The sequence below is a fragment of the Paracoccidioides brasiliensis genome, assembly GCF_000150735.1.
Source record: "Paracoccidioides brasiliensis Pb18 unplaced genomic scaffold supercont2.8, whole genome shotgun sequence".
Classification (NCBI taxonomy): Eukaryota; Fungi; Ascomycota; class Eurotiomycetes; order Onygenales; family Ajellomycetaceae; genus Paracoccidioides; species Paracoccidioides brasiliensis.
The window spans coordinates 882,136-904,719 of NW_011371365.1; the positions used below are offsets into that span (position 1 = coordinate 882,136).

At 49.9% G+C, this 22,584-nt stretch overlaps 9 protein-coding genes and 1 non-coding gene across 10 annotated transcripts in view; 4 read left to right on the forward strand and 6 right to left on the reverse strand.

The window, feature by feature from the left end:
- Window positions 1-7: 7 nt before the first annotated feature.
- PADG_06448 (uncharacterized protein) lies at window positions 8-795 on the forward strand (the record flags this gene model as incomplete). Its single annotated transcript, XM_010763589.1, has 2 exons — window positions 8-478; window positions 610-795. 2 exons carry the CDS (start codon window positions 8-10, stop codon window positions 793-795), a joined length of 657 nt encoding a protein of 218 aa, XP_010761891.1.
- Window positions 796-4,351: 3,556 nt separating this feature from the next.
- Window positions 4,352-6,137, forward strand: PADG_06449 (uncharacterized protein; the record flags this gene model as incomplete). The annotated part of the gene is made up of 3 exons (XM_010763445.1): window positions 4,352-5,063; window positions 5,133-5,360; window positions 5,437-6,137. The coding sequence occupies 3 exons, from the start codon at window positions 4,352-4,354 to the stop codon at window positions 6,135-6,137; spliced, it is 1,641 nt and encodes a 546-aa protein (XP_010761747.1).
- Window positions 6,138-6,947: 810 nt separating this feature from the next.
- On the reverse strand, window positions 6,948-7,019 carry PADG_12119. The gene has a single exon. It is a non-coding gene; the product is annotated as a tRNA-Thr (tRNA).
- Window positions 7,020-7,472: 453 nt separating this feature from the next.
- PADG_06450 (uncharacterized protein) lies at window positions 7,473-8,661 on the reverse strand (the record flags this gene model as incomplete). The annotated part of the gene is made up of 2 exons (XM_010763590.1): window positions 7,473-8,545; window positions 8,613-8,661. 2 exons carry the CDS (start codon window positions 8,659-8,661, stop codon window positions 7,473-7,475), a joined length of 1,122 nt encoding a protein of 373 aa, XP_010761892.1.
- Window positions 8,662-9,310: 649 nt separating this feature from the next.
- PADG_06451 (U6 snRNP complex subunit PRP24) lies at window positions 9,311-13,923 on the reverse strand (the record flags this gene model as incomplete). Its single annotated transcript, XM_010763446.1, has 5 exons — window positions 9,311-10,021; window positions 10,161-10,625; window positions 10,760-10,949; window positions 10,989-11,038; window positions 11,158-13,923. 5 exons carry the CDS (start codon window positions 13,921-13,923, stop codon window positions 9,311-9,313), a joined length of 4,182 nt encoding a protein of 1,393 aa, XP_010761748.1.
- An 896-nt stretch (window positions 13,924-14,819) lies between these two features.
- Window positions 14,820-15,332, forward strand: PADG_12120 (uncharacterized protein; the record flags this gene model as incomplete). Its single annotated transcript, XM_010763675.1, has 2 exons — window positions 14,820-15,007; window positions 15,089-15,332. The coding sequence occupies 2 exons, from the start codon at window positions 14,820-14,822 to the stop codon at window positions 15,330-15,332; spliced, it is 432 nt and encodes a 143-aa protein (XP_010761977.1).
- A 974-nt stretch (window positions 15,333-16,306) lies between these two features.
- Window positions 16,307-16,641, reverse strand: PADG_06452 (uncharacterized protein; the record flags this gene model as incomplete). Its single annotated transcript, XM_010763447.1, has 2 exons — window positions 16,307-16,489; window positions 16,525-16,641. The coding sequence occupies 2 exons, from the start codon at window positions 16,639-16,641 to the stop codon at window positions 16,307-16,309; spliced, it is 300 nt and encodes a 99-aa protein (XP_010761749.1).
- A 2,129-nt stretch (window positions 16,642-18,770) lies between these two features.
- On the reverse strand, window positions 18,771-19,510 carry PADG_12121 (uncharacterized protein; the record flags this gene model as incomplete). Its single annotated transcript, XM_010763676.1, has 2 exons — window positions 18,771-19,146; window positions 19,317-19,510. The coding sequence occupies 2 exons, from the start codon at window positions 19,508-19,510 to the stop codon at window positions 18,771-18,773; spliced, it is 570 nt and encodes a 189-aa protein (XP_010761978.1).
- Window positions 19,511-20,112: 602 nt separating this feature from the next.
- Window positions 20,113-21,089, forward strand: PADG_06453 (uncharacterized protein; the record flags this gene model as incomplete). Its single annotated transcript, XM_010763591.1, has 4 exons — window positions 20,113-20,209; window positions 20,291-20,352; window positions 20,447-20,788; window positions 20,913-21,089. 4 exons carry the CDS (start codon window positions 20,113-20,115, stop codon window positions 21,087-21,089), a joined length of 678 nt encoding a protein of 225 aa, XP_010761893.1.
- A 764-nt stretch (window positions 21,090-21,853) lies between these two features.
- The window catches only part of PADG_12122 (uncharacterized protein), a gene marked incomplete at both ends in the record, with an annotated part of 1,514 nt that continues 783 nt past the window's right edge, over window positions 21,854-22,584 (reverse strand). The window contains one exon of the mRNA XM_010763677.1: window positions 21,854-22,270. Within this exon, the coding sequence (XP_010761979.1) occupies window positions 21,854-22,270 (417 nt within the window). The remainder of the gene's footprint in view (window positions 22,271-22,584) is intronic.

Genomic DNA, 22,584 nt, shown 5'->3' on the forward strand with positions numbered 1-22,584 from the left:
AATAACCATGTCGCAATATACACACAACCTCCCCACAACAACCTCAACGTCAACGTCAACCGCAACCGCAACCGCAACCCAACAACAACCCAGCACCCTGGATGACACGCTGCTCAACCAACCGCACACCGGAGCTCCCGCAACGGAATCTGCCCCTCCAATCCCTCCTCGACAAGGACCAGTAGGCGGGATGTCGACGATGTCGAGCGAAGAAGCGACAGCAGGGGCCACATCCTGGCCAACAGCTGCGCAAAGAGGGGCGCGAAGAGAGGCGCAAAGAGAGGAGCAAAGAGAGTTGCAAACAGCAGGGGCCACAGAAGGGCCGACAACGGGAGCGAAAGCAGGAGCCACAGCAGCCCCAACATCAACGGCGGTTCCCACGGGAGCCCCAGCAGGCGCACCAGAGACCACAGAAACTGTTCCCAAACAATCCACAGGCGTCGGCCACGGGATCAAATCCGCGCTTGCTGGTATCCACGTATGTAGAGGGACCTCTCTAAAAAGAAAAGAAAAGAAAAGAAAGAGAAAAAGATTCACCAGCCTAAACCAACGTGCCCCAAAGAATGAAAGAGTATAAGCTAACGCTCGTGTTTTAAAACACTAATATAGGGTGTCGGTGAATCTATCCGCGCCAGTGTGAATGCAGCTGTTGACCGCGCGATGAAGGATGACGAAGGCGCAAGGAAGAACGAGGCGATTGCGAGGGAGGGAAGGAGGGAGCTGGAGACGGGGAAGTTTAGTCGGGCTACAAAGGCTAGGGAGGAGGGCAAGGAGCATGAATTTGAGAAGCTTTGAGGCTGGGAGTCTTGGAGAGGAGTGACAGAAGAGGTGTGAATTTGTATGACGAAGGTGTACATATTGAGATGTTTGGGGACAGTGCTTGCTTGCAAAGCATTGGCGATCCAGGGAAGAGTTTCCGGAATTTGAAGTCGTTGATAACGAATACCCAAAATGACAACAGCAACACGATGATCTTTCCAAAAGGCCTCATCAGAATAGAGTTAACCGACGGTGGCGCAATTGTCCAAAATAATCAGAAAATTACCCCATGGGATTTAACAGGCCGCCGTTATGTAACCGTCACATGTAGGTGGTCATTCAACCTGATGTGCGCTTCTGCATAGTCGCATTCAAGAGTAGATAGAGCTGGTTCCACCCAGCCATACATAATAAGCATGGTCAATCAATCTCTGAGGGAAATGACAGATCTTCCCAAAAAAGGGTTCCATGAAGCCGAATTTGGACGACCACTGTGGAATCCCGTTTTTACTAGGGGGGGGGCATAGCGATGCCAAAGGCCTAGGATCACTGAAACGTCGAGCGTGGTGAGATAGCCTACAGCTTATGCCCATCGGGAACAGCGACGACGGCGCCCCCTGAACATAACGGGGTGAATCCAGGGGCCTGGAATCCCCTCTTCCCCTCCAAGGCTATTTGCTTCTCTGGGGGCAGCATCCCATGAAAGGATTGCTGAATCATGTATTTTACCGATGCTCAACAGCTCGATGGAGGGAGGGTGTTCCGCGCAGCATTCATTAGTTACGCATTGAGAAGACATGGACCCCGTAACTAGTTAACTAACTAGTTGCTCCGTTCGAAGTGGAGAGGACTAGAAGCATCGAGGAGCCACAGCTGCTGGCGCTGCTAGACTCACCACCCCCGTACTCTGTGAATTGAAGCCAGAAGGCCGTCTGTGTGAGATGATGTTCGATCATGATGTTAGTTACATGGAATCACGTGTCGGGCGCCGACGCGTTTCGCCAGTTTTCAGCCCCACCGAAATAACTACTTGAATCGGGCTGCTTTTCCTTCGACCCGTTTGCCTCTTTGCATTCTCATCCACGAGATATCTTCGTCAGGGCCTCACCGGAGCTTCCAGCCAGGAAGGCAAGAAGATTCTTTCAGCTATTCACGCATTCAACGGGAGGTCAAATCTCGAAGTGTTATAGAAGCTGCCAGCTCGTACAGCACTCCTTTTCCTACTCTGCACAACAAGAGAGAGTTAACTTAAGACCTTGGAACTTTACCTGAAGAGTCAGCCCTTGCCCAGCGATTCTATGGATGAACGTGTCCAGCCTCCCCTGGTGACTGCCGAACGGGAAACAGCCAGTCGTCTTACCGGCCGTGATGCTTCTGCTACTTCATCTCTTGTTGGTGAATCCCGGGATGGACGATCCATTAATAACCGTCCTATATTAAAATCCAAGCCCTTGCGCTCGTATGGTCGCCAGCGGGCTCTTCGTGAAAATCCCCAGATTATCCGTGATTGGTGTAAGCTCGTACGAAACCACGTTGAGGAGCATGGGGTTCTTCCAGACGATATATACAACTTTGATGAGGCGGTATTTCAGATCGGGGAAATTGGGGCAGCTAGAATGGTGACTGGATCGGAGGTAGTCGACCATGCGAAGCTTATACAGCCTGGAAATCTAGAATGGGCGACTGTTGTGGCAGGAATCAATGCCACTGGCTGGGCTCTTCGTACGATGATTATCCTCAAGGGAAAGGAGCGTCGGTCCTCTTGGAGTGCGACAGGGAAGCTCCCACATGACTGGGTGATTGAAGTCAGTGACAATGGCTGGACAAATGATAAGCTGGGACTGTTCTGGCTGAAAGAGGTGTTTAACAAGGAGACTCTACCCCGTACTAAAGGCAAATATCGAGTCTTGATTCTGAATGGATATGGAAAACATTTCTCAGTTGCATTTGATTGGTTCTGCATGGAGAACAACATCATTGCTCTCTATATGCCACCACATTCATCCCATCTGGTGCAGCCGGTGGATGTTGGATGCTTTCCACTGCTAAAGAAGGCGTACGAACAACAGGTGGAAGAGCAAATGCGGCTTGGAATCAGCCACATTGACCAGGAGGAGTTTTTGACCATATATCCTGTGGCTCATGAGCAGGCTCTAAACGAGAACAACATCAAGAGCAGTTTCAGAGCTGCAGGACTGGTCCCGTACGACCCAGAGCAAGTTATCTCACGTCTTAATACTCCGACGCGTGCCCGCACCCCTCGAGGGACTTCTCGTAACTCCCACGCCTCCCGGGCCACTGCCATACCACGTAATGTACGCCAATTGGAGCAGCAGATTGAAGGCCTCGAAAATACCTAGCACCATAAGCAGAGTTCACCCAGTCCTTCAATTTATGTTCTGAATCAGCTAGTGAAATGGTGTCATATGGCTACGGACAGTGCGGCTATTCTGGCAAAGGAAAAAGCAGGCGAATTAAGAGTTGCAAATGAGACGCAAAAGAGAAAGCGAGAAAAAGCGAGGAAGAGACCATACAGATGTAGCCCGGGATTGCGCAGTGTGTGGGGGTTGTTGTTGTTGGACATGCTGCTCTCGTCCATGCTCTCAGCGCAACAGATAGTTCTTGATGTAATCCACTGCTTTCTCTATATAATTGTTGCTCGACTTTATGTGAAATACTTCAGATGGCAAAAGCCCGATTGACTAGGTGATTGGTTTCATTAACTCCTCCTCAATTGAATGTCTTGACTCCAGTCATTTTCAGCAGCTGCGCACACAGCGACTGAGGTCGATGCTAGACACACAATTACGTGCTACATTTTCTCTCTCATTTCTGCCTCCATGTCCCTCCGATTTTGCCAGGCTGCCCACAGCGTTATTAACTCAGCAGATTCTCCGTGACGCAGTTGGTCATTGGTTGGTTGGAATATTTGAATGTTCTGGATCGACCTACTGCAGCAGTGAAGAGCCCAGTTAGAGTTGACTTTCGTAAGCAACTCTGGAAGCATCGCAGCCACATTGACGAGTTGACCCAAACTACCTATCGAATATGGGGCTCCAGAGGCTGGACTTTTGGCTGCAACATGCGTTGGTGCCCAACTGCTGAATGGATATTCCCAGCCAAAAGCGTTAGGGTGCTTCTTTTTAGCACCTGCGGGGCAGCCCCGCAGTTGGAACAAAACAACCGTGAGCACCCATACAAAATGGAGGAAAATTGACGGAAGATTCACAACTTGACCACAACTGGTTAGTTACGCAATGAAATTAAACTCGACGTGCCTGTGGAGACTGGGCTAACCAGTCCGCCGTCTTATCCATGGATCAATGAAAAAAATATCTGTTGATGCGGTCCTGTGGTCTTTCAACGCTCAATATCAAGTATTTTGGATCCCAGGAGAAGCGGCCCGCTTGTCGCATTTCTTCCCTTTGATGCCTTGATCAGGCCGGGTGCACGGCATCCTGTCTGCTCCCTCTCGCTCCTCCTCCTCCTACTCCTCTCCCCCTCCTGCAAACCGCGCGCCTGAGCATATCTAGCGTTGACACTCGAACCATAATGGGTTAGACCTTGGAATAAAGATCCCAATTTCCAGCTCATGAGTTTCGCTAATGATCTGTCTGGGCCAGCGGATTCAAATGTTCGTCAAACCCTCTTCTCTTACACGTCGGGGCGATTCATCTACAACGAAACAAAGCGTCTGGCGGAAAGATATGTTGTATTCAATGTCGCAGCACTCAAAGAAGCAGTCTGCAAACATACAGGTCGGTCCAGGGTGACCAGCCTCGCGAAGCTTGCAGAGGGCCGTTTCAATCGGGTTTTCCTCCTGGCTCTAGATGATGGCCTTCAGGTTATTGTCAAAATCCCCTTCCACAACTCGCTCCCCAAACAGTTTGCCACCGCCAGCGAGGTTGCAACCCTCTCATTTCTTCGCACAAAAGGTGTTCCCGTTCCCAAGGTCTATGGCTGGTCATCGGTGGCCGATAACGAAGTCGGGACCGAGTATATCGTCATGGACTATGTTTCTGGCGTTGGCCTGGACACCAAATGGTACAACTTGACGAGACAAGAGCAAACCACTGTGGCTATACAGATCGTCGAAGTGGAGAGGATACTCTTCAACATTCCCTTCGGCTCATACGGAAGCATATATTTCAAGAAGAATATTCCTCCCAAATTGCAGTCGAACCTCTACGTCCATGGGGTTAAAGATCCATTGGGAGATTCTGACATCTTCTGCATTGGGCCGACCGTGGATTACAGGTTTTGGCATGGCAAACGGGCCGAGATGCAAGTGGATCGCGGACCATGTAAAGGAAACCACTCCTTTGAAACAGTCGATGCTCCTGGGATGTAAGCTGACCTGCCAACTATCCTAGGGCGTAACCCGCATGAATATCTTGCAGCCATCGGGAAACGTGAACTAGAATGGACCTACCGGTACGGAAAGCCGCTTGAGGGAGACTTTCCTTTCAACAAAATTCAACCGGGAATGGTTTACCCTGGCGCATATTGCGCTTTGCTTGAAAAATATATCTCAATGTCTCCTTTTCTCTTGCCAAGGGACACCAGACACCCTGGCAATTCACCAACGCTGCGCCATCCAGGTATGCATGATGTGGGCTTTTCTTTCTTTCTCTCTTTTTAGGACTTTAGAAGTTCCGGATGCTTACAATGACAAAGATCTTACACCCAGCGATGTCTTCATATCCCCAGAAACGTTTAAAATCAGTGGGATCATTGACTGGCAGCATACGGTGATTGTACCTCGATTGCTAGCTTCCGGCCATCCACGCCTATTCAAAAGCCCCGACGGCACGCCGCCACCAACACCTGGTGCCCCTCAACCACCAGATGGATATGAGTCACTGGATCCCGAATCGAAGGCCCAGGTTGACGAATTACTCCGGCGACGATACCTGTACTATTTTTATGACGTGTTCAATCGCGCGAAAAACCATATTCATATGATTGCTTGCGCTAATTCATTACTTGAGCCACGCAAACAACTGGTGGATTATGCCGGCCGTCAATGGAATGGCAGCCTGATATCCTTACGAGGCGCTCTTATCCAGATGTGCGAATGGTGGGCTTTGCTCCAGGAACGTAGCTGGGAGACTTGCCCTATAACTTTTACGGCGGCCGAGGTGAAAGAGCAAGAAGCTCATGAGCCCATATTTTTTGACTTTACAGGCCTGATCAACTGCTGGCGAGAAGGGATAGGTGGAATGAGCGACAATGGCTGGGTGAAGACAGAGGTTTATGAGCAAGCGGCAATGCAGAACCGGGAGCTGAAAGAGCGGCTTTTGGAAAATGCTGATCCGGTCGAGTTTGACAAGATACAACGAGGTTGGCCGTTTCAGGATAAGGAGGAGTTCCTTTGACCTCGCCATGCTCCAGTTGGGTCAACCCTGTCGTGCGGGCTGGGAACTTTTCGTTACCCTTTGCTTTATCATGTTTATTATTTATCCCCTGCCCTCTCTATACTATGTAGTTGCGCTCATCAACCCATTGTAATTATCAGGCTGTGACTGGGCGCTTAGAGGACCTCTTCCGTGACCGCTCCCCTTTCCCATGTTGTATTTGCCGCCCAATTTCTTTCTATTCTTTTCTTTCTTTCCGAAAAGAAAAAACATGTTGTCCATTCCACGCCGTATCTTACTGCCCATCACATCTGCCAGATAAGTTCACCGGCGGGCTATCTTCAACATAAAATAGCATCATGCCTCCAGCTTTGTTGCGCCATGTTTCAATACCATCTCGGTCAATACACCACCGTTTAGCAGATTCCCGACCCTAAAATTATATCAAACCATTTCTCCCTTATCCTTTTAATCGCCGTTAACCATTACATATGGGCGGGGTCATGGGGCGAAAAAAAAAGATAAAAAAAAAAAAAAAAAAAAAAAAAAAAACCCTCCGCAGCGCTCTGGATTTCATTCGTGAACGTCCCGCCAATCTCGCGAAAAGACCTATTTTCACATCCAGCGAGGATTTAAAAAAAAGGCTTTGTCACGAAACACAACAACGCCGCAGGCACGCTCCTCCGAATATTTTTAAGCCCGACTTCCTGGCGATGTTCCGGGATTCGGTGACCTTTCCCTTACCGAGCCAGACCGAGACCCTTTTCCTAAGCCTCTTCTAAGCTAAAACCGGGCCCAAAAAGAAAATAAAAATCAACGAAACTTGAATTTTGCCCACACTCAGAATCGAACTGAGGATCTTATCATTACTAGTGATACGCTTTACCACTAAGCCACGCGGGCGTTTGTTGAGTGATTAGGTAAAGGATTGGATGATATTATACCTGTAGTCGCAACTTGTTAGTCTTTAACGATTCGAATAAGTGCGCTGAGTTTGCTTTCTAATAAATTATCATCCAAAACTCTGAAAACTGGCTAGATTTGGGCACGGAAAATATCACAATGGAACACACAGTATCAATCAATTCTACTAGGATTTTCGCTATGTTGAGTTTTGCGCTCCATTGGCATTGAGAGTCCTTGAGAAGAAACTACTCAAAAGCGGGTGCAGAAGAGACGAAAATTAGGTAATTAAACAAATTTCAAAAAGAGAGAATTTACTTATGCCTGAGGGCCCCAGTTACGAACCCAAATCTTAATACAAAAAATGAAATCTTGTAGATGAACTTTCATACACAGTTTACTTCCCCCTACCCCCCCCCCCAAAAAAAAAAAAAAAAAAAAACCCCTCGTCCCCTACCAACTATAATACTGCCTCTGCCCATAAATCTTCCGATCGGGCAACGAAACCCTCAACTCGCTCCTACGCTTCCTCTCCGCCTTAGCCCTCCTCTCCTCCCACTCGCGAATCCGACTCTTCTCCTCCTTCAGCACAACCGTCAAACTCGTATGCGGCAGCTTCAGGATATCAATCCTGCCGCGCGCCCGATGATCCAGCTCGCGACCGAACGTGCCTCGACCCACCCACGCCTGCGCGATGTAGATCGCCGTGCGGTCCGTGATGGTCTTGCGCTGACCGTTTTTGAGGATGATGGTGATGGGTGTGGAGGAGGAAGAGGAAGAGGAAGAGGAGAAGGAGGAAGCGGCGCCTCCGCTTCCACTTTCCGCAGCCACACTCTCAATGCCCGCAGCAGGCGCCTGACACTTCCCCAAGCCCATCCCGTGCACAACGATGGCCTCATCTCTAGCCTGCTCAAGATGCGCCTTGACATCCTTCGCCACCTTCTTGGCACTAAACCGCATCTGCAGAATGGCCTCGTCGATATTCTTTCCCGCAATCTGCCGCGCAACCATCATCAGCTTCTTCACGCTCGTCTTGAAGAAATGGCTCTTGCTCAGCGACTCGCGCTCTGTGCGCGCTATGACCTCGCGCCGCGTCAGCCGGCCGCGCCGCTTTATCGAGCGAATTACCATCTTGCGTTCCCAGCGGGCGCGCCGGTTGGGGAAGGGCACGAGGGCGCGGGAGAGGCTGTCCGCGTCCCGCTCGCTGAGGGGGACGTGTTGCATTTTTGGTTCGGTGGGCTTGGCGTAGGTTTGGGTTAGGGCTTCTGTGCCTTTGGCGGTGTGGTCCCGGCGCTGTGGCTTGCGGGAATCGATGGACACGTGGGGGCTGGGGACTATTTCGTCTTCATCGGCGAAGATGGAGCCTGGGGCCAGGGAGCCACGGGAGATTTTGGGAGCGGCGGGCTGGGAGACTTTCAGGTGTTTGTTTTTGGAGGTGGAGGGCTGAGGGAAGATGGGGGAATCGAGGAGGAAGGGGCTTGAGGAGAATGCTCGTCTGTATATGGTTGCTGGGAGTCGTGGTTTGGCTGTGTATATAGGTTAGCTGACATCTTTTTTGCTTGCCCAGGACCAGGTTAATGGGGTGCAGCGCACCTGTCCGAGTCAGCTGCCGGGAAGTGAAGGCAGCACAGACAGCGGCCATTGTGGGGGCTGCTGCGCTTCTCAACTGGCCCTGACGGCAGCGAGTCCAAATTGAATTGGTGCCGTTTAATAGGTCTATCAATTTGTGTCTGTCCTCCGTGTCATCCATTTCCTTCGCCAGAAGTTCGAAGGTTGAGGTTGAAAACGAGAGGAGGCGCTAGTCTGAATGCGGACCGGAAGTGGCGTGCCGAGGCTCCGGGGCCGGGAGTCACGGGGACTGAATTTGGGTAAAGAGCGAACATACGGGGAAACATACGGAGGAACAAGCAAGCGTATAAGCCCAACGTTCCGCCAGGAAATTAACATTAAATTCTTTGCATTAATATGGTAATATGTGTAGTTCATCTGGGTGATGAGGGAAGGGAGAATGGAAATGCAAGATATAAAACAAGATGATGATGATGATGATGATGATGATGATGATGATGGTATAACTATGAAATGGGAAATGAAAAGGTGGGGGGAGTAAGCGGGCAAGGAAAATTCAGCAACCAAATAAAACAAGATAGACACCCCAAAGGCAAGGAAAAATAATCGCAAGTGCAAAAACACCCGCCCACCCAACCATCCACGGCCCCCGTACCTTCAATTTATTAATGCTATTTTCTCCTTCCTTCTCTCTGTCTCCGCCCTGCCTTTCACAGACGCCGTTACTCCTCTTGCCGCTGTCCCTCTCCATTCGTCTTCCCAGACAAAACCATAGCCCGGAAATCCTCATTGCTCTTCTTTCCCTGCCCCTGCACCGGTGCAGCTGCAGCTGCAGCCGCACCCCCACCTCTCTTAACCCCCAAGCCCCCCTTTCTCCCCCCCCTCCCACCAGCACCAACACCAGGCTGCCCAGGCCTCCTAATCATCGTCGCAGGCTGCATCATCAACCCCTTCCCCTTCCCCATACCCTTCCCAACCTCCTTCTCATCTCCAACAGAAACACTTATCCTCTTCCCCCCCCCAATCTCCATCCCCTCCAACCCCAAAGCCGCACGCCCCGCATCACCAACATCCACGAACTCGGCAATGGCGAGCTGTTTCTCCGGTCGCAGGATGATCTTGACGAGCGGCCCGTAGGGGGACACGAGGGAGTGGATGCGGCTGTCATTTAGGGTGTCGGGGATGTTGTGGAGAGTCAGGGTGCGGGGGGATTGGCGGGTTTTGGGGTGCGTTGTGGTTGTTGTTGATTTTGTGGGGGAGGTGCCGTTGGCGGCATCGGCAGCGGTGGTGGAGGGGGATGGGGAGCGGGTTATTACGTGCGATAGGATTGTGGTTGCGGTTCGTTTGGGGCCGGTTGTGGTCGAGATGTGGACATGTAAGGGGCGGGAGTGAAACGGTTGGTCGTTTAGGGAGAGGGCTTTTTCCGCTGATTCCTATATCGATCATCTCACACATTAGTTTTTATCACACACACACACACACACACGCAGACACAAGCTCATGCCAGGCAAATCGTCAAGCATAATCATAAAAAAGTAATAATAATAATAATAATAATAATAGTAAACCTACCTTATCCCTAAACACCACAAAACCAAACCCCTTACTCCCCCCATTCGCCTTCCGCGGAATCCTCACCCCCTCAACCCCTCCCGCCCCAACACAGCCCTCAAACAATTCCCGCAATTCCTCCTCTCCAACCTTCCAATCCAAATTCGACACATGCACCTCCCGCCCCTCGACCATCGGTCCCGTCCTATCCTGGCGCTTGCGCGGGTCAGATATTTTGACGACGAGCGCTAGCTCAGTTGTTGACCCGCCGGCTGCAGCGGAGGGGGAGGAGGAGGTGGTGGTAGTGGCATGTTGTGCGGAAACAGAACCAGGGATGTGCTGCTGTTGCGGTATGTGCTGAATGTGCCCATTCAACCCATCGACCGCTGCATGAGCAGAATGGGGAGACTGGAACTGGACATAGCAAAACCGTCTGTGCGTGTTGTATTTGAGAGAAGGGAACCGGATGCCCAGGATTTCACCGTACTGCGATACACCAACGGGAAAACAATCGTCAGCTTGTCATTTCATTTCCCTACACCAACAGGACAACAAGGTTGCATGTAAAGAAAACGAATGTCAAAGCAAGAACATGAAGCAGGTGGTGATTGATGGTTTACCGGAGCGAAAAGATCGCGAACATACGCTTCATCAGCCGCTGGAGGGAAATTGGTGACGAATAGCGTTGATTCTGTAAGCAGGTTGACGGAGATGGAGTAGTCGTCCAGTTGCTTGTGGTTGCGCGTTTGTGCGGCTAGGGCGTCTTCGTGGGTATTAAACTCGATTATGGCGGTTGGGTGATCCGGTGCGCTGGCGGTTGTGGATTTTGATTTCGTCTGTCTTTGCGACTGAGATTGAGAATTGGAAGGGATGAAGCTTAGGGAGTTTATTTTGCCGCACTAAGCATAGATGTTAGGTGAGGGGAGGGTATATATATGCCATTATTGTAGTGTAGTATATTATCATCACAATGGCATTAGATAAGGGGAACAGGGTAGGGGAAGAAAAGAAAACTTACATCTCTAAAAAACTGCCTCACCCTCATCTCCGTCACACCAGGCGGCAACCGCTTGACAATCACCGTCGCATTCTCCCGATCCCGCTTCAAAGCAGGCGCCAACAAATTCCCACCCGTCATATCCATCTCCATCTCCACCTCTGCCTCCCTTGCCTTCGCCTTCTTATTCGCAGACCCATTCACACCTCCATCATCAACCTCCATTTCTTTCGTCCACTTCCTCTTCCCGCCCCCAGAAGTTATCTCATTATCCACATCTCCCTCACCCATCACCGCCGTTGCCACCGTTTGCTCTTGCTGCTGCTGCTGTTGCAATTTAACCGCCTCCTCCTCCCTTCTCCTCGTAACCACCTTCATCGCCCTCCGAACCCTCACAACAGCAAGCTGCAGCTCATCCGCATCCTCATAATGCTCGCAATGATCGATATATACCGCCATAATCTTCTCAGGCCAATCCAAATCGTTCCTCTGCAGCGCTTGTTTCAACACCGCTGTCGCCAGGGACGGGTTCGGCGTGCGCCTCGAAGCGCTAGCGCTGCCGTCTGATTGCGTAAATTTGCTCCAGCACAGTAGTTCCCAGGTGTAATACAGGAGCCAGAATTCGTAGCTGTGACCATGGCGGGTTGCGAGGGATTTGAAGGTTTCTCGCGCGCTGTCCCAGCTACCGCTTTCGGAGAGGTAGCGAATGTAGATCCGTTCGAGACGGAAGAGAGGGTCGTTGGGCGGTGGAGGGGTGGAGGATTTGTCATTGTTATTTTTGGTCTTGTTGTCGGTGTTGTTGTGACGCTCGCCCAGCTCTTGTATACTTTCTATCGCGGAGCGGATTCCCACTTCAGCAACGTCGAGGTCTTCATCTGTCGAGTCTGGTTGGAACGCGCGCCGGCGCAGGTAACTGCACCATGTCGTATGTACTTTGATCACCTCGTCCACACCACCCGTGTCCAGCAAGCCCGTGCGCGTGGCTTTATGTTTTACATCTGCGATCTGCGTGAAGGAGCGCCCTGCCCGTTCGGCGCTGAGAATGTGTTGGGACCAGAGGGAGCCGGACCAGGGGCAGTGGCGAGTTGCACGCTCGAGGGAGGGGAGGTTGGGGATGTAGGCGTTGTGCCGGCCGCGCTGGTTCATGGACTCTTCGACCAGGAACATTATATAGTCTTCCCAGAAAGTGACGTCGGTGGGGAAGCGGAGGACGGCGCGTTGGTACAGAGCGCAGACGAGGTCGAAGCTGAACTTGCCCTTTCGTCGGTTCTGGGAAAGTTCCCATTCGATATATGCGACGAACAGGCTCCATTCTGTAGCGCTATCACCGGCCTCGACGGCGCGGCGGAGCTCAGCCTCCCGCTCCTCTCGCGCGTTCCAAAGTGCTTTTGCATGGGCGGCTCTGTTCGTCATGTCGACCATTGCCTCCTCGTAGTGGTTGTTGTCATATGTAGAGATGAAGTTGGAGAACATTTGGAACGTTTGGTCCCAAGTCGAATGTGGCACCTGAAGCCTCTTGACAAATAACTCCCTCACATGTCCCAATTTCTCCGGCGACGGCTGCTTTTCGACATCTTGCACGACAAGTTCCAAATACCGATCCCAAACCAGATGGCTATCGTTAATTCTCCAGTTCGTAGCCTCCGCCGCATTCGACCAGACGTCTACGACGGACTGCCACGTAAACGCCGTCTGCGCCGCCAATCTCTCCTCCTCCGACCATTTGCAGGAGGCCGCGTCCTCTCCCGGCTGCGAAACGGAATTGTAGAGATACAGCATCCACTCGCCGTAGATGATCCACAGTTTCGTGCTGCCGTACTCCTCATCGACGGAGCGGCTACACAGCTTCATCACGCCGATCTGCTCATCCACCGTTCGTGCCAGCACACTCTCATCCTGTATCCATTCGGCCCACAGATCCTCTCCGATGGCGAATAGGCTATCGAGTTCCTCCCGCGCGGCACGCAGGTCCTGTAGGACGTCGTAGGTGTGTGGATCTCCGCGGGAATCAGGTGAGGAGGGTGGGTAGACGTGCTCCACGAAACCCTGGTGGAGCAAACGGATGAATTTCACGCGCGACTCGTAGGCATGGCGATTCTGCTGGATATGCGTGTATAATTCTGAGGCCATCTGCTGGTTTTTCGGGGTCAGTGAGGAGCTGCAAAAGTCCCTTCTGCCAGATTCCCTGAATACATCAGACCCATCGTAATGGGACCGAGGGGTGGCGGGATTCGGGTTGCGTGGGACAGGGTTGACTTTCGGATTGAGGGGAGATGGGAACATCTGGCTCTCGGGGATTTCTGTGCTGGTATTCCTGATCATCGAAGGGTTTGCCCGGTGTGGCTGGGGGCGCTGCATGGATGCAAGATCCGCTAAGGCATCTATTCCAGGTGTCGGTGTTTGTCGGGCAGGTGGCTGTTGTTGTTGTTGTTGTTGTTGCTGCTGCTGCTGCTGTTGTTGTTCGTTCGAGGGAGGAGTGCCAGTCCCAGAGCCCTGGCCGATGTCCTGTGGAGACGTGTCGCGTAGTTGAGGGTTGTTGCGGACTTGGTTGATCAAGGAGGATATCATCCCGGGCCTGGCGGAGCTCGACCGGGGCTTGTGGAAATTCTGATGTGGGGAGGAAGAGGAGGTCGTATCAGATACGGGGGTGGGAGTCGGGGTGGAATTGCGACCAGAGCAAGAAGAGGTGGGTTTGGGGGGAGCCGGAGGAGCAGGACTGGACTTGCCCGAGGGCGAGTCCTGCGGCGACAACAGCGAGAAAATATCCATCCTTCTGTCCATCGGCATGCGGAAGTACAGTACAATGGAGGAAGAAAGAGAGGTTTGTAAATTTTTTTTTTTCTTTTTTATTTTTATTTTTATTTTTTTATTTTATTTTTATTTTTTTTGTTTTTGTTTTCTTTTTGAAACGTTGCACAGGAACCTTGGGGGGTTGATGTATCGGGGGGAAACCTAGCTAGCTAGGGAAGCTTCAACTTCCTCCACCACCAGAACCATGGGGTCGCAACAAGATGCAGAGACCGATGCGATCGTCACTAATAAAACTACCGGCTGAACCCACGGGTGCGGAGAAGGGTTGCTGTAGCAGTGAGTTAATAGCAGGAAGGTGAATATATATCCCTGGAAGTCGAATCAATAGGTAGGAGGGCGAACAGCGAGCTCTCGGCTGCTCTCCAATTCCATTCCTTCTGCAGCGTCGTTTTTATACGTATCACCGGTGCCTCCTCGAAACCACCTTTATTTGCCCTTCTGCGAATCTGCGAAGCGATGAAGGGGGGAAATATGAAGTACGAATTAATCGATTGACTCTCCTTTTGGGCCCCCGTAATAGTTTCCCGAGTGTCGCGGGGAGATGTGATGGAACATGTACAGACAGACAGGCTGGCGGCGGGAGAGGAGTAACGAAGGATTCAACGGGATGATGACAGAGCGGACGGGCTAGATAGGGTGCCTCTGTGAGGGAACTAGAGAGGGCGAGCTAGGGGTGAGTGGTAGTTCAGGGCGGTCTAGTGGGGGGAGGCTGGCTGGTTGGTGAAAGGGACCGGGCTGAGAGTGACGTCGAGGTCGAGGCGGCCGGAGAAGCAGTGGGAGAGCGCTAAGGCAAACCATCAACTTGGGAATGGGGGTTATGTACGGGGGAAAGGGAGAGGAGAGAGAGACGGCAAGAGATGGGGTGGATGAAGATGGAGCATAAGAAGAGAGGCGACGGATATTGTTCAGGTGTCGGAATACAGGAGCAGACGGAGGAGGGATTGAGATCGTTGGGCGGTGAGGTCAACGTCCGAATTTTGACGAGGTGGAAAATGTCATCAGATCAAGATCTGGCAGAAACGGCCGTGGCACCAAGCGGGCAGCGGTGGGTGGAAGTATCGTGCGTGGTTGGTGGTTGATCGTGGCGTTTCCTCCGTCTAACGTCGTTCGGGCCCAGATCCTGATATTTATCGAGCAACAGTCAGTCGTTGTGCTTCCTCGAGTCATTGCACGCATGGAAACAACAAGGGATGGAATGGATGCATGTACCGCTCCAGCACACTCTCTATGCAGAGAAACCTTCCACGCCTACTGCATTCCAGAGCCACGGTTCTGGCGGTTGGGCTGGGCTGGACTGGCCTGGATCTGGTCTCAACGGCAGAATTTTCCGTCCAACTGCCCCCAACTTGCTCGACTTCTTCCCCCCGATGCAAGGCAAAAATTGAAAAGGCAAATAAATTTATGCATATCTATACTATCTACGACACCTTGGGGCCGTTTTCGACGAATTCGTTCCATACCAGAAGTCCGCAATGCCTTTCCCAAAACACATACATACGTAAAGCCTGTAACTAGCTAATTAGCTACGGATTCACCTAATTAAAATTTCGCTGATGATCTATCTGCCTTTCCCCCCATCACACGCTGCTCTGTGCGCACCCAGCACCGGCCCCCGGATGCCCTGGCAGGTGTTAAGAACCCACAGTGAAACAAAGAAAACCCAAACGCTGGCGGAATAGTACCCTGCTCCCTGTGCTCAAACCTCCTTTTCTACCCCTTTCTTTTCTTTTTCATTCATTTCACTCCCTGGTCCAGACAGAGAGTATATTCCCGCGTCGATCAGTTACACTGGTTGAACGATTGAACTCTAGACCCTGGGGTTGAAGGGCAGCAGGATCCTCCTCCCGTCTTGCAATTGTCCCTCGGCTCGAGCGAGGTAGTTACATCTTTCCATTTTACATCGGCTACGGCGGCAAAGGGAATAAATAATTAACGTAGTTAACTAATCAAGCTCTGGAAGTATTCGGAACCTCTTGTTCTTCTTTTCTTTCTTCTTCTTTTATTTTCTTTTTCTCTTATTCCTCTCAAGTCTGACTTTTCTCCTTCAATGTTCAGTAACTCTCTTCCCATTTAACCATCCATCAAAGTTAAATTAACCACACGGTCTCCCGCCGTCCCTTCAACAACAAAAGAAGAGATTGCTCTGCAGTTAGTTAACCCGTTAGTTAACCCGGTTTGACGCACTAACCTACCTATGCTCGATGAGATCATAAAATCCCGCAGCAGGTTTCTCTCCTCTCCTCAGGAACTACATACTATACAATCCTGGGATTGCTCTGAACCAGCTGGCACATGCAAATGCCAAACACAAACCCAAATCTCCCCAACCCTGCCAAAAAAAAAAAAAAATCTATCCCTCTCAACCAACCCTTAAACCTAGGCAATGTTTCCGCAAAAAGGCAACGCGCCTCGGACTGGCAACCAAGATGCCCCAACTTATCTGACACCCATTCAACTCTGCTTCGGAACCGGTCCGGGTAACCGCATCCTTGGCAGACTTGAGAGGGAAAGGGGGGACGGTTGGGCTGAAGAGACTTCGGCACTTGGTTAAAGTTATCTTATGTCTCAGAGGCGCACCCGAGCACGGGAGAGCAACGAGAGGACGAGACGCGGGTTATGTGCGTTCTTTTTTGCTTCATGTGGGGATACAGGAGGGCGGGAAATTGCATTCGGATTTCGGCCTTGAGCGGGCATGGCTGCGATTTTTTTTTTATTTTATTTTTTATTTTATTTTTTTATTTTATTTCATTTTATATTTTTTTGTTACCATGCAGTTACTAGCTGCGTTGCTGGTTGGTCACTAGTTGCTGGTTGGCGGTGGAATGAATATGGGATGTGTCGATGAGGTGATGATGTGATGTGATGGGATCTGGGTTTTGCGGTACGTTGAATGTCCTTAACTGGTTGATCGGATCGTATGGACTCCGTTAAGTTAGTTAACCATTGGGTAGTTACGGTTGATGATGCTAAGTTGCTGGTTTTGCCTGAAAGGCTTTCTCATAAACCAAACCTCGAGTTAACCAATAACTAAACTATTAAATTACTAATAGAGATCGCGAGTTTCTTCATCAACTATGCTTTCCTGATCACTAACCTTCTTGTTTTCCGGGCGGGAGTTTGTGGGCATGCTCTTGACGTCATTCGCGCGGTGTTAACTGACAACCAACTAGCGCACTAACGCTCCGGCGCACTGGGTTTCTCTGGGAGAGTGACGGGTCTGCATCTTTGGTGTCTCGACTGAAAACTGTCCCGAGGATAGGTGTGCAGAGCTGTACAGTCTGCAAATGTAGAGCAATCGTTCTCGAGGGCCATAGAAGAAGAAGAAGAAGAAGAAGAAGAAGAAACGGATAAGGCTGATGCTAACGTTGAAGGTGGATAATGGGAAGAAGGGAGTGAAAGACCGCCGGAATCGGCCCGTTGCTTGTGGTCTGTTGGCCTGCGGATACACCGGCAACTCCGGATAGCTTTCTTGCCAATGAAGGGTATGATGGACATAATGTAGACTACGCCGAGCTATCTCCTGTGGAAACTGCTCCTCATTACGGGCCACCTGGGATGCGGGAATGCTGAGGATCGAGTTGAGAACCGCAGCAGACGGATGGGCAGGACTATTAAGGGCTGAGCATTCGTCATTAACTAACATCATTAGGTCCTAATTACCAGACAAGGGATGAGGTCGGTAAAATATTCGAACTGGTCGCTCTCATCAGAACAGTCGCTGACTCCCAAGTGTGCTGCTCTCTTTCTCTCTCCAGCATCTCAGAGGTGTTTTCCTGAGGCTGACCGCTATACTTGAACCTCAAACACCCCGTTCATAATTCACCACTCAACTCATCTGATCATCTCTTTCTAATCTCTTATGCTGTCTTCTTTCTATTTCACAGCTCACAACTTCATCAAACATCTCTTCTAACTGGACGTCAAAAGAAAATACAGCAGTGAATGTATATCTGCATCTGCATTTGCATCACTGACATGTGCTTCTTTTCCTCTTGCGCCATGTACCTGTGTGTCTGAGAATGTGTGGAAGAAGTGTGCTGCACGGAAGTGGGAGTTCCATGGGTATACCAGGGCCCAGGTATGGAGGAGAGTGCACTTGAAAGTTATATATTCAGGGAAAGTGGATCTGACTGAAGCTTGAAGAGTATAGAGAGCAGAGGATCGATAATGGGCGATTTCGTGCTTACCTTGGCCAAGATAAGTATACGAAAAATGGAAACAAGGAGGGTCCAGAGAATGCTCATATTTTCTCATTGATAAGCAGTTTCTTGCTTGAGAAGGGCTGAGATCAACAGGTTGGTTCAGAAATAAGGAGGGGTATCTTCTCACTGACGGACAGGTTGGGCCCGAGGAGATAGATAAGATGGATATGCGCAATCTCAGGATTGATATTGATATATATATAGAAATATAGGCTTGTTTCATGCGTCTTTCTCGCTTTTGATGCGACGATAGGACGATACATGATATCCATGATATAACTGATATCCATACAATATGGGAGGATATGCCGAATGACGCTCCCTTTCTCGTCTTTGTTCCCTTGAGAATTGTGTAGGAATAAGAAGCCTTCACCAAAAAGTTAACCCCAACGTAAGAGTTAACCCATGTTGTTCGTAGATAATCGAGAATAATATATCAAGCTTTAACGATATGCCATGTTCGGCCAAATGATCGAAGAGTTGAAACTCGTAAAATATTGACAAGTAAATTACCGAGTTTGAAAATAATTTCAGAAAAGAGAAGATGAGAATGGTAAGTAGAGTAGTGGACTAAATATCAGTCTGAGTTTTCAGATTTTCTTTTCCTTTTCATTTTTCATGTTAATCGTTGGCTGAGCCTGGGTAGCTGAAATACCCCCCTGGGTTTAAAGAAGTTGTCTTGCTCTGTGGTTTATCTTTGTCAAGGCTGTTATGAACTGACTTGTCAGTGGGTAACATGTCTGGAATGTTATCAGGCCCGACAACTACTTCTTTTACAAAGCTCAACTGATGGTATGAGAAGAAGAAGAGAAGAAGGGTGGACCAGTCGCGGCGGATGATTCGGGCTGCGTGTAAGCTTTCCAGTGCCTGTAATGACTGCTTTTCAACGGACATGTGAGTACCCATGGGCGTCATTCTAGGAATGTGAGGACACACATGGGCACGTACTGCTGAGAGCTGTCTTTCCTGAACAGTTGAAAGGTTGTCGACTATGTCACTGGATGAGAGGTATCCAGCACATCCTGAATAATCTAATCCTGCATTCGCATTTCATTGGCTTCCCATCCTCCACACAAAGACATCACTTTGAGAGCTTCATCCCCTTTCCTCTGGAGGCTGTAAAGCCATCCGGACAGACAGTGGAGAAGCCACCAAATCCTAGTTTACGCTCGACCATATAATCCGTCATTGAGCACTTCGCCAAGAGAGAGAGGACAGAAGACAGGCTGAGTACTACTACCAGGGCTCAGTAATATCATAAAGGTCAGTTTCCGCATCTTCATTCCTCGCGCAGGTGCCACGGTGTGCCGTGTATCGATCGTTCTTGGGGAGTTGGCCGAGGATGTATGTATGATGGCCATGTTGGCGAGTAATAACTATGTATCGCCCGGTAACATACAGTAATTATCATCTCTGATCTGCATGTCATGTAGACTGGTGGAAGAGAATAATGTGAATATCAAGCTGTTCTTTTTACTATGCTCTACCTCTTCAACTATTATCGCTTAGTCAGCCAAGGGGCTACTTACTTAGTTTAGGCGTCAATATAGTTGCCGGTACTTATCTTCTGCGGTAAATATGACGAGGGTCCAGGTCACAGCCGGGGGCGCATTGGCGGGACCTCATCCCTCCTCAACTTCAACTTCCAACTTGCATCCTTACCCGCATCTCCTTGTCTATCTCTGAATATATTATCTAACATTACCTACGGGCCACAGGCCACAGGCTGCAGCTAACCTCTGCCATCGGCATCTCCCCGTCTATCGGGGACAAAATATTCTTTTTCTCCCCGCTCCATTCGTAAAGCGTGTCGAACAACCCGCCGGTCGTGATTGTCGTGATTGTCCAGAGGCCTTGCTGTTACTCTATCCTTCACTCATTGAAGGGAGAAAATTTTGATATATCCCTACCGCTGCCACTGCCGCTATCTCTCTCGTCGTCGTCGCTGTCACCGAAAGAAACCATGGACATTCATCTCGTCCCTCGCAGCGGGAGGAACTACACCGGCTTCGTCACCAAAACCATCGTCTACGCCGCAACTCTCTTTGTATTTCTGACCGGTACTCTTCTTTTCTCCTTCCATTTCTTCCGGTTTCTCCCATGACCACATTGTTAACAGTTATCTAACCCCCCTCCTCCAGCCTCCGTCCTAACGATATCGTCCATAATCCTACCACGATGGATAAGTTTTCAAAGAGGCACCGTACGTTCCAACAACCCCTCCCCCCCCCCCCTCCCCCCCCAACTACAACTCTCGCTCTCCCTCCATCACTAACCTCCCACCCCCAACCACTCAGTCAATTGCAATAACCTACGGCCTCCACGTTCGCTGCATAAGCAACCCAGTCCCAGTCCCAACCCCGAGCCCGACTCCCAACTTCGCCCCCGCCTCATACCAAACAACCTGCTCCCGCTTCCCACAATACGACGACTGCACCGGCACCGACCGCCGCTTCTGTTCCATGTGGCGTACAATTGGCTTCCTGATGTCCTTCGCCGTCCTCCTCGAAGGCATGACCCTGATCACCTACATAATCATCCTGTCCGGCGGGAAGCAAATACGCGAGAGCGGCTGGAGGATTCTGACGTTGTTTTTGGTGCTGGTGGGGCTTGTGCAGTGCTCAGGGATGGCGGTGGCGGTGAGCTTCTTCTTCTTCTTCTTCTTCTTCTTCTTCTTCTTTTTCGTTTTCTTTTTTTCATCTTCAATCAAGGGATATTTATTCTTTTGGGAAAAGAAATTGATGCTGATGTGCGTACTTGCAGTCATACCTCCACGACAACGACGACCATTTCTACCTCGGTTTCCGCCTCGATGACTCCTTCATCCTCTGCACGGTTAGCTGGTGTCTAGCTCTCTTATGCGCCTTGTCCGTTTACATTGCTGCTCGTGTCTTGCCGACTGAAGGGGGGTATGAGTTGATACCTGATCCGGATGATTGATCGGGTGATTCTCTTTTTATTTTTATTATTTTTATTATTTTTATTTATCTATTTGCGTCATTTACCTGTATTCGTTTTGGGTGGCAGGGTTATGATCAGTATGATACTGGAAAGCTCTTCATCTCTTTGATGCGCACACGCATATATATGTATATTTAATATGCAGCAGTGACAGTGTTTGTGATGCGTAAGTTTGTTGATTATGATTTCTTTTTATTATATTTGAATGAATTAACTCTGAATCAATCATTGAATGCTTTCTTGCCGACTTCCTTGTCAGTCTGCATATGACAAAGATTTGTCTCTCAACTTTTTCTTCTTTTTTAATTTCCCAAATTCTTATAAATACTTACTCTACATCTTTTGATTAAATGAACAGTGTTTCATATGTTGCGCAAACTCACTTCCAGCTATCTCTATGTGGCCCTCCCTCTCTTGCTTCAAGTATCAATGTAATTTTTAATGCCCATCTAATCCATTTTAGGTATGATTGCTATGCTATTACCCACTAAAGGCATATATATATATATATATATACGTAGGACAGAACCAGGGGCTGGGTTTCAACGATTGAGTTGATCATGACCTACTTTCTCCCCTATTTTCGCATTTCACTTATAGCTACATATCAACTTCAAGATATACAGATTACCATAATCTATGCATATCTTCTATCTATATCTCTCTTCATTGGAGAACAGTTGTAAAAAAAAAAAAAAAAAACACCCCTCATAACATCATAAAAACTCACCCACACCACCCCCTCAATTCCTCAAAATCCCTTCCCAACACTCTGGCGCCCTCCTGGACTCCTCCCCCTCCCCTCCCTTAGCCCCCGCACCCCCCTTCCTCACCACCCTAACAAAAGCCGGCAGAACCCCCCCGATCCCCACCGGAAACTCCCTATGCCCCACCACTTCCAATAACGACGTAATCGCCCCCGAGTGCGCCGTCAGCGACACAAACTCCACACCCTGCCCCCACACCCCCCGCACGACATCATCGAGCAAGTTGCGCAGCCGCACCACGCGCGCTGCATTCGACTCACGCAGGTCAGGTGTCCAGAGGGGGTCGGTGGGGGCGAAATGCGGTTCGAGGGTGTAGGTTGGGTAGGTGGAGAGGATGTAGGATGTTGGGGAGCGGCGGTCGCAGGTGTGGATGCCTAGGGTTTCGCGGAGGAGCTATATAGCAGGTGGTTAGTTGGACGTGTGGGGGGGCCTCTTTTTTTTTTTTTTTTTTCTTTTTTCTTTTTTCTTTTTTCTTTCTTTTTCTTTTTTTCTTTTTCCTTTCTTTTTCTTTTGCTTTGCTCTTTTCCTTTTTTTCTTTTCTTTTCTTCTCGGGAAAGGACAGAGTGAGTTAGATAGGGAGAAATAGACTGCGTACCTCTTTCTACGGTCGGCTTGAAAGGCACCTGCCAGCCAGCGAGGAGGAAGGTAGGCTGAATGATCAGGATGGTGGTTGCTAGACACCGATCCAACGAACTTGTGTAGTACGA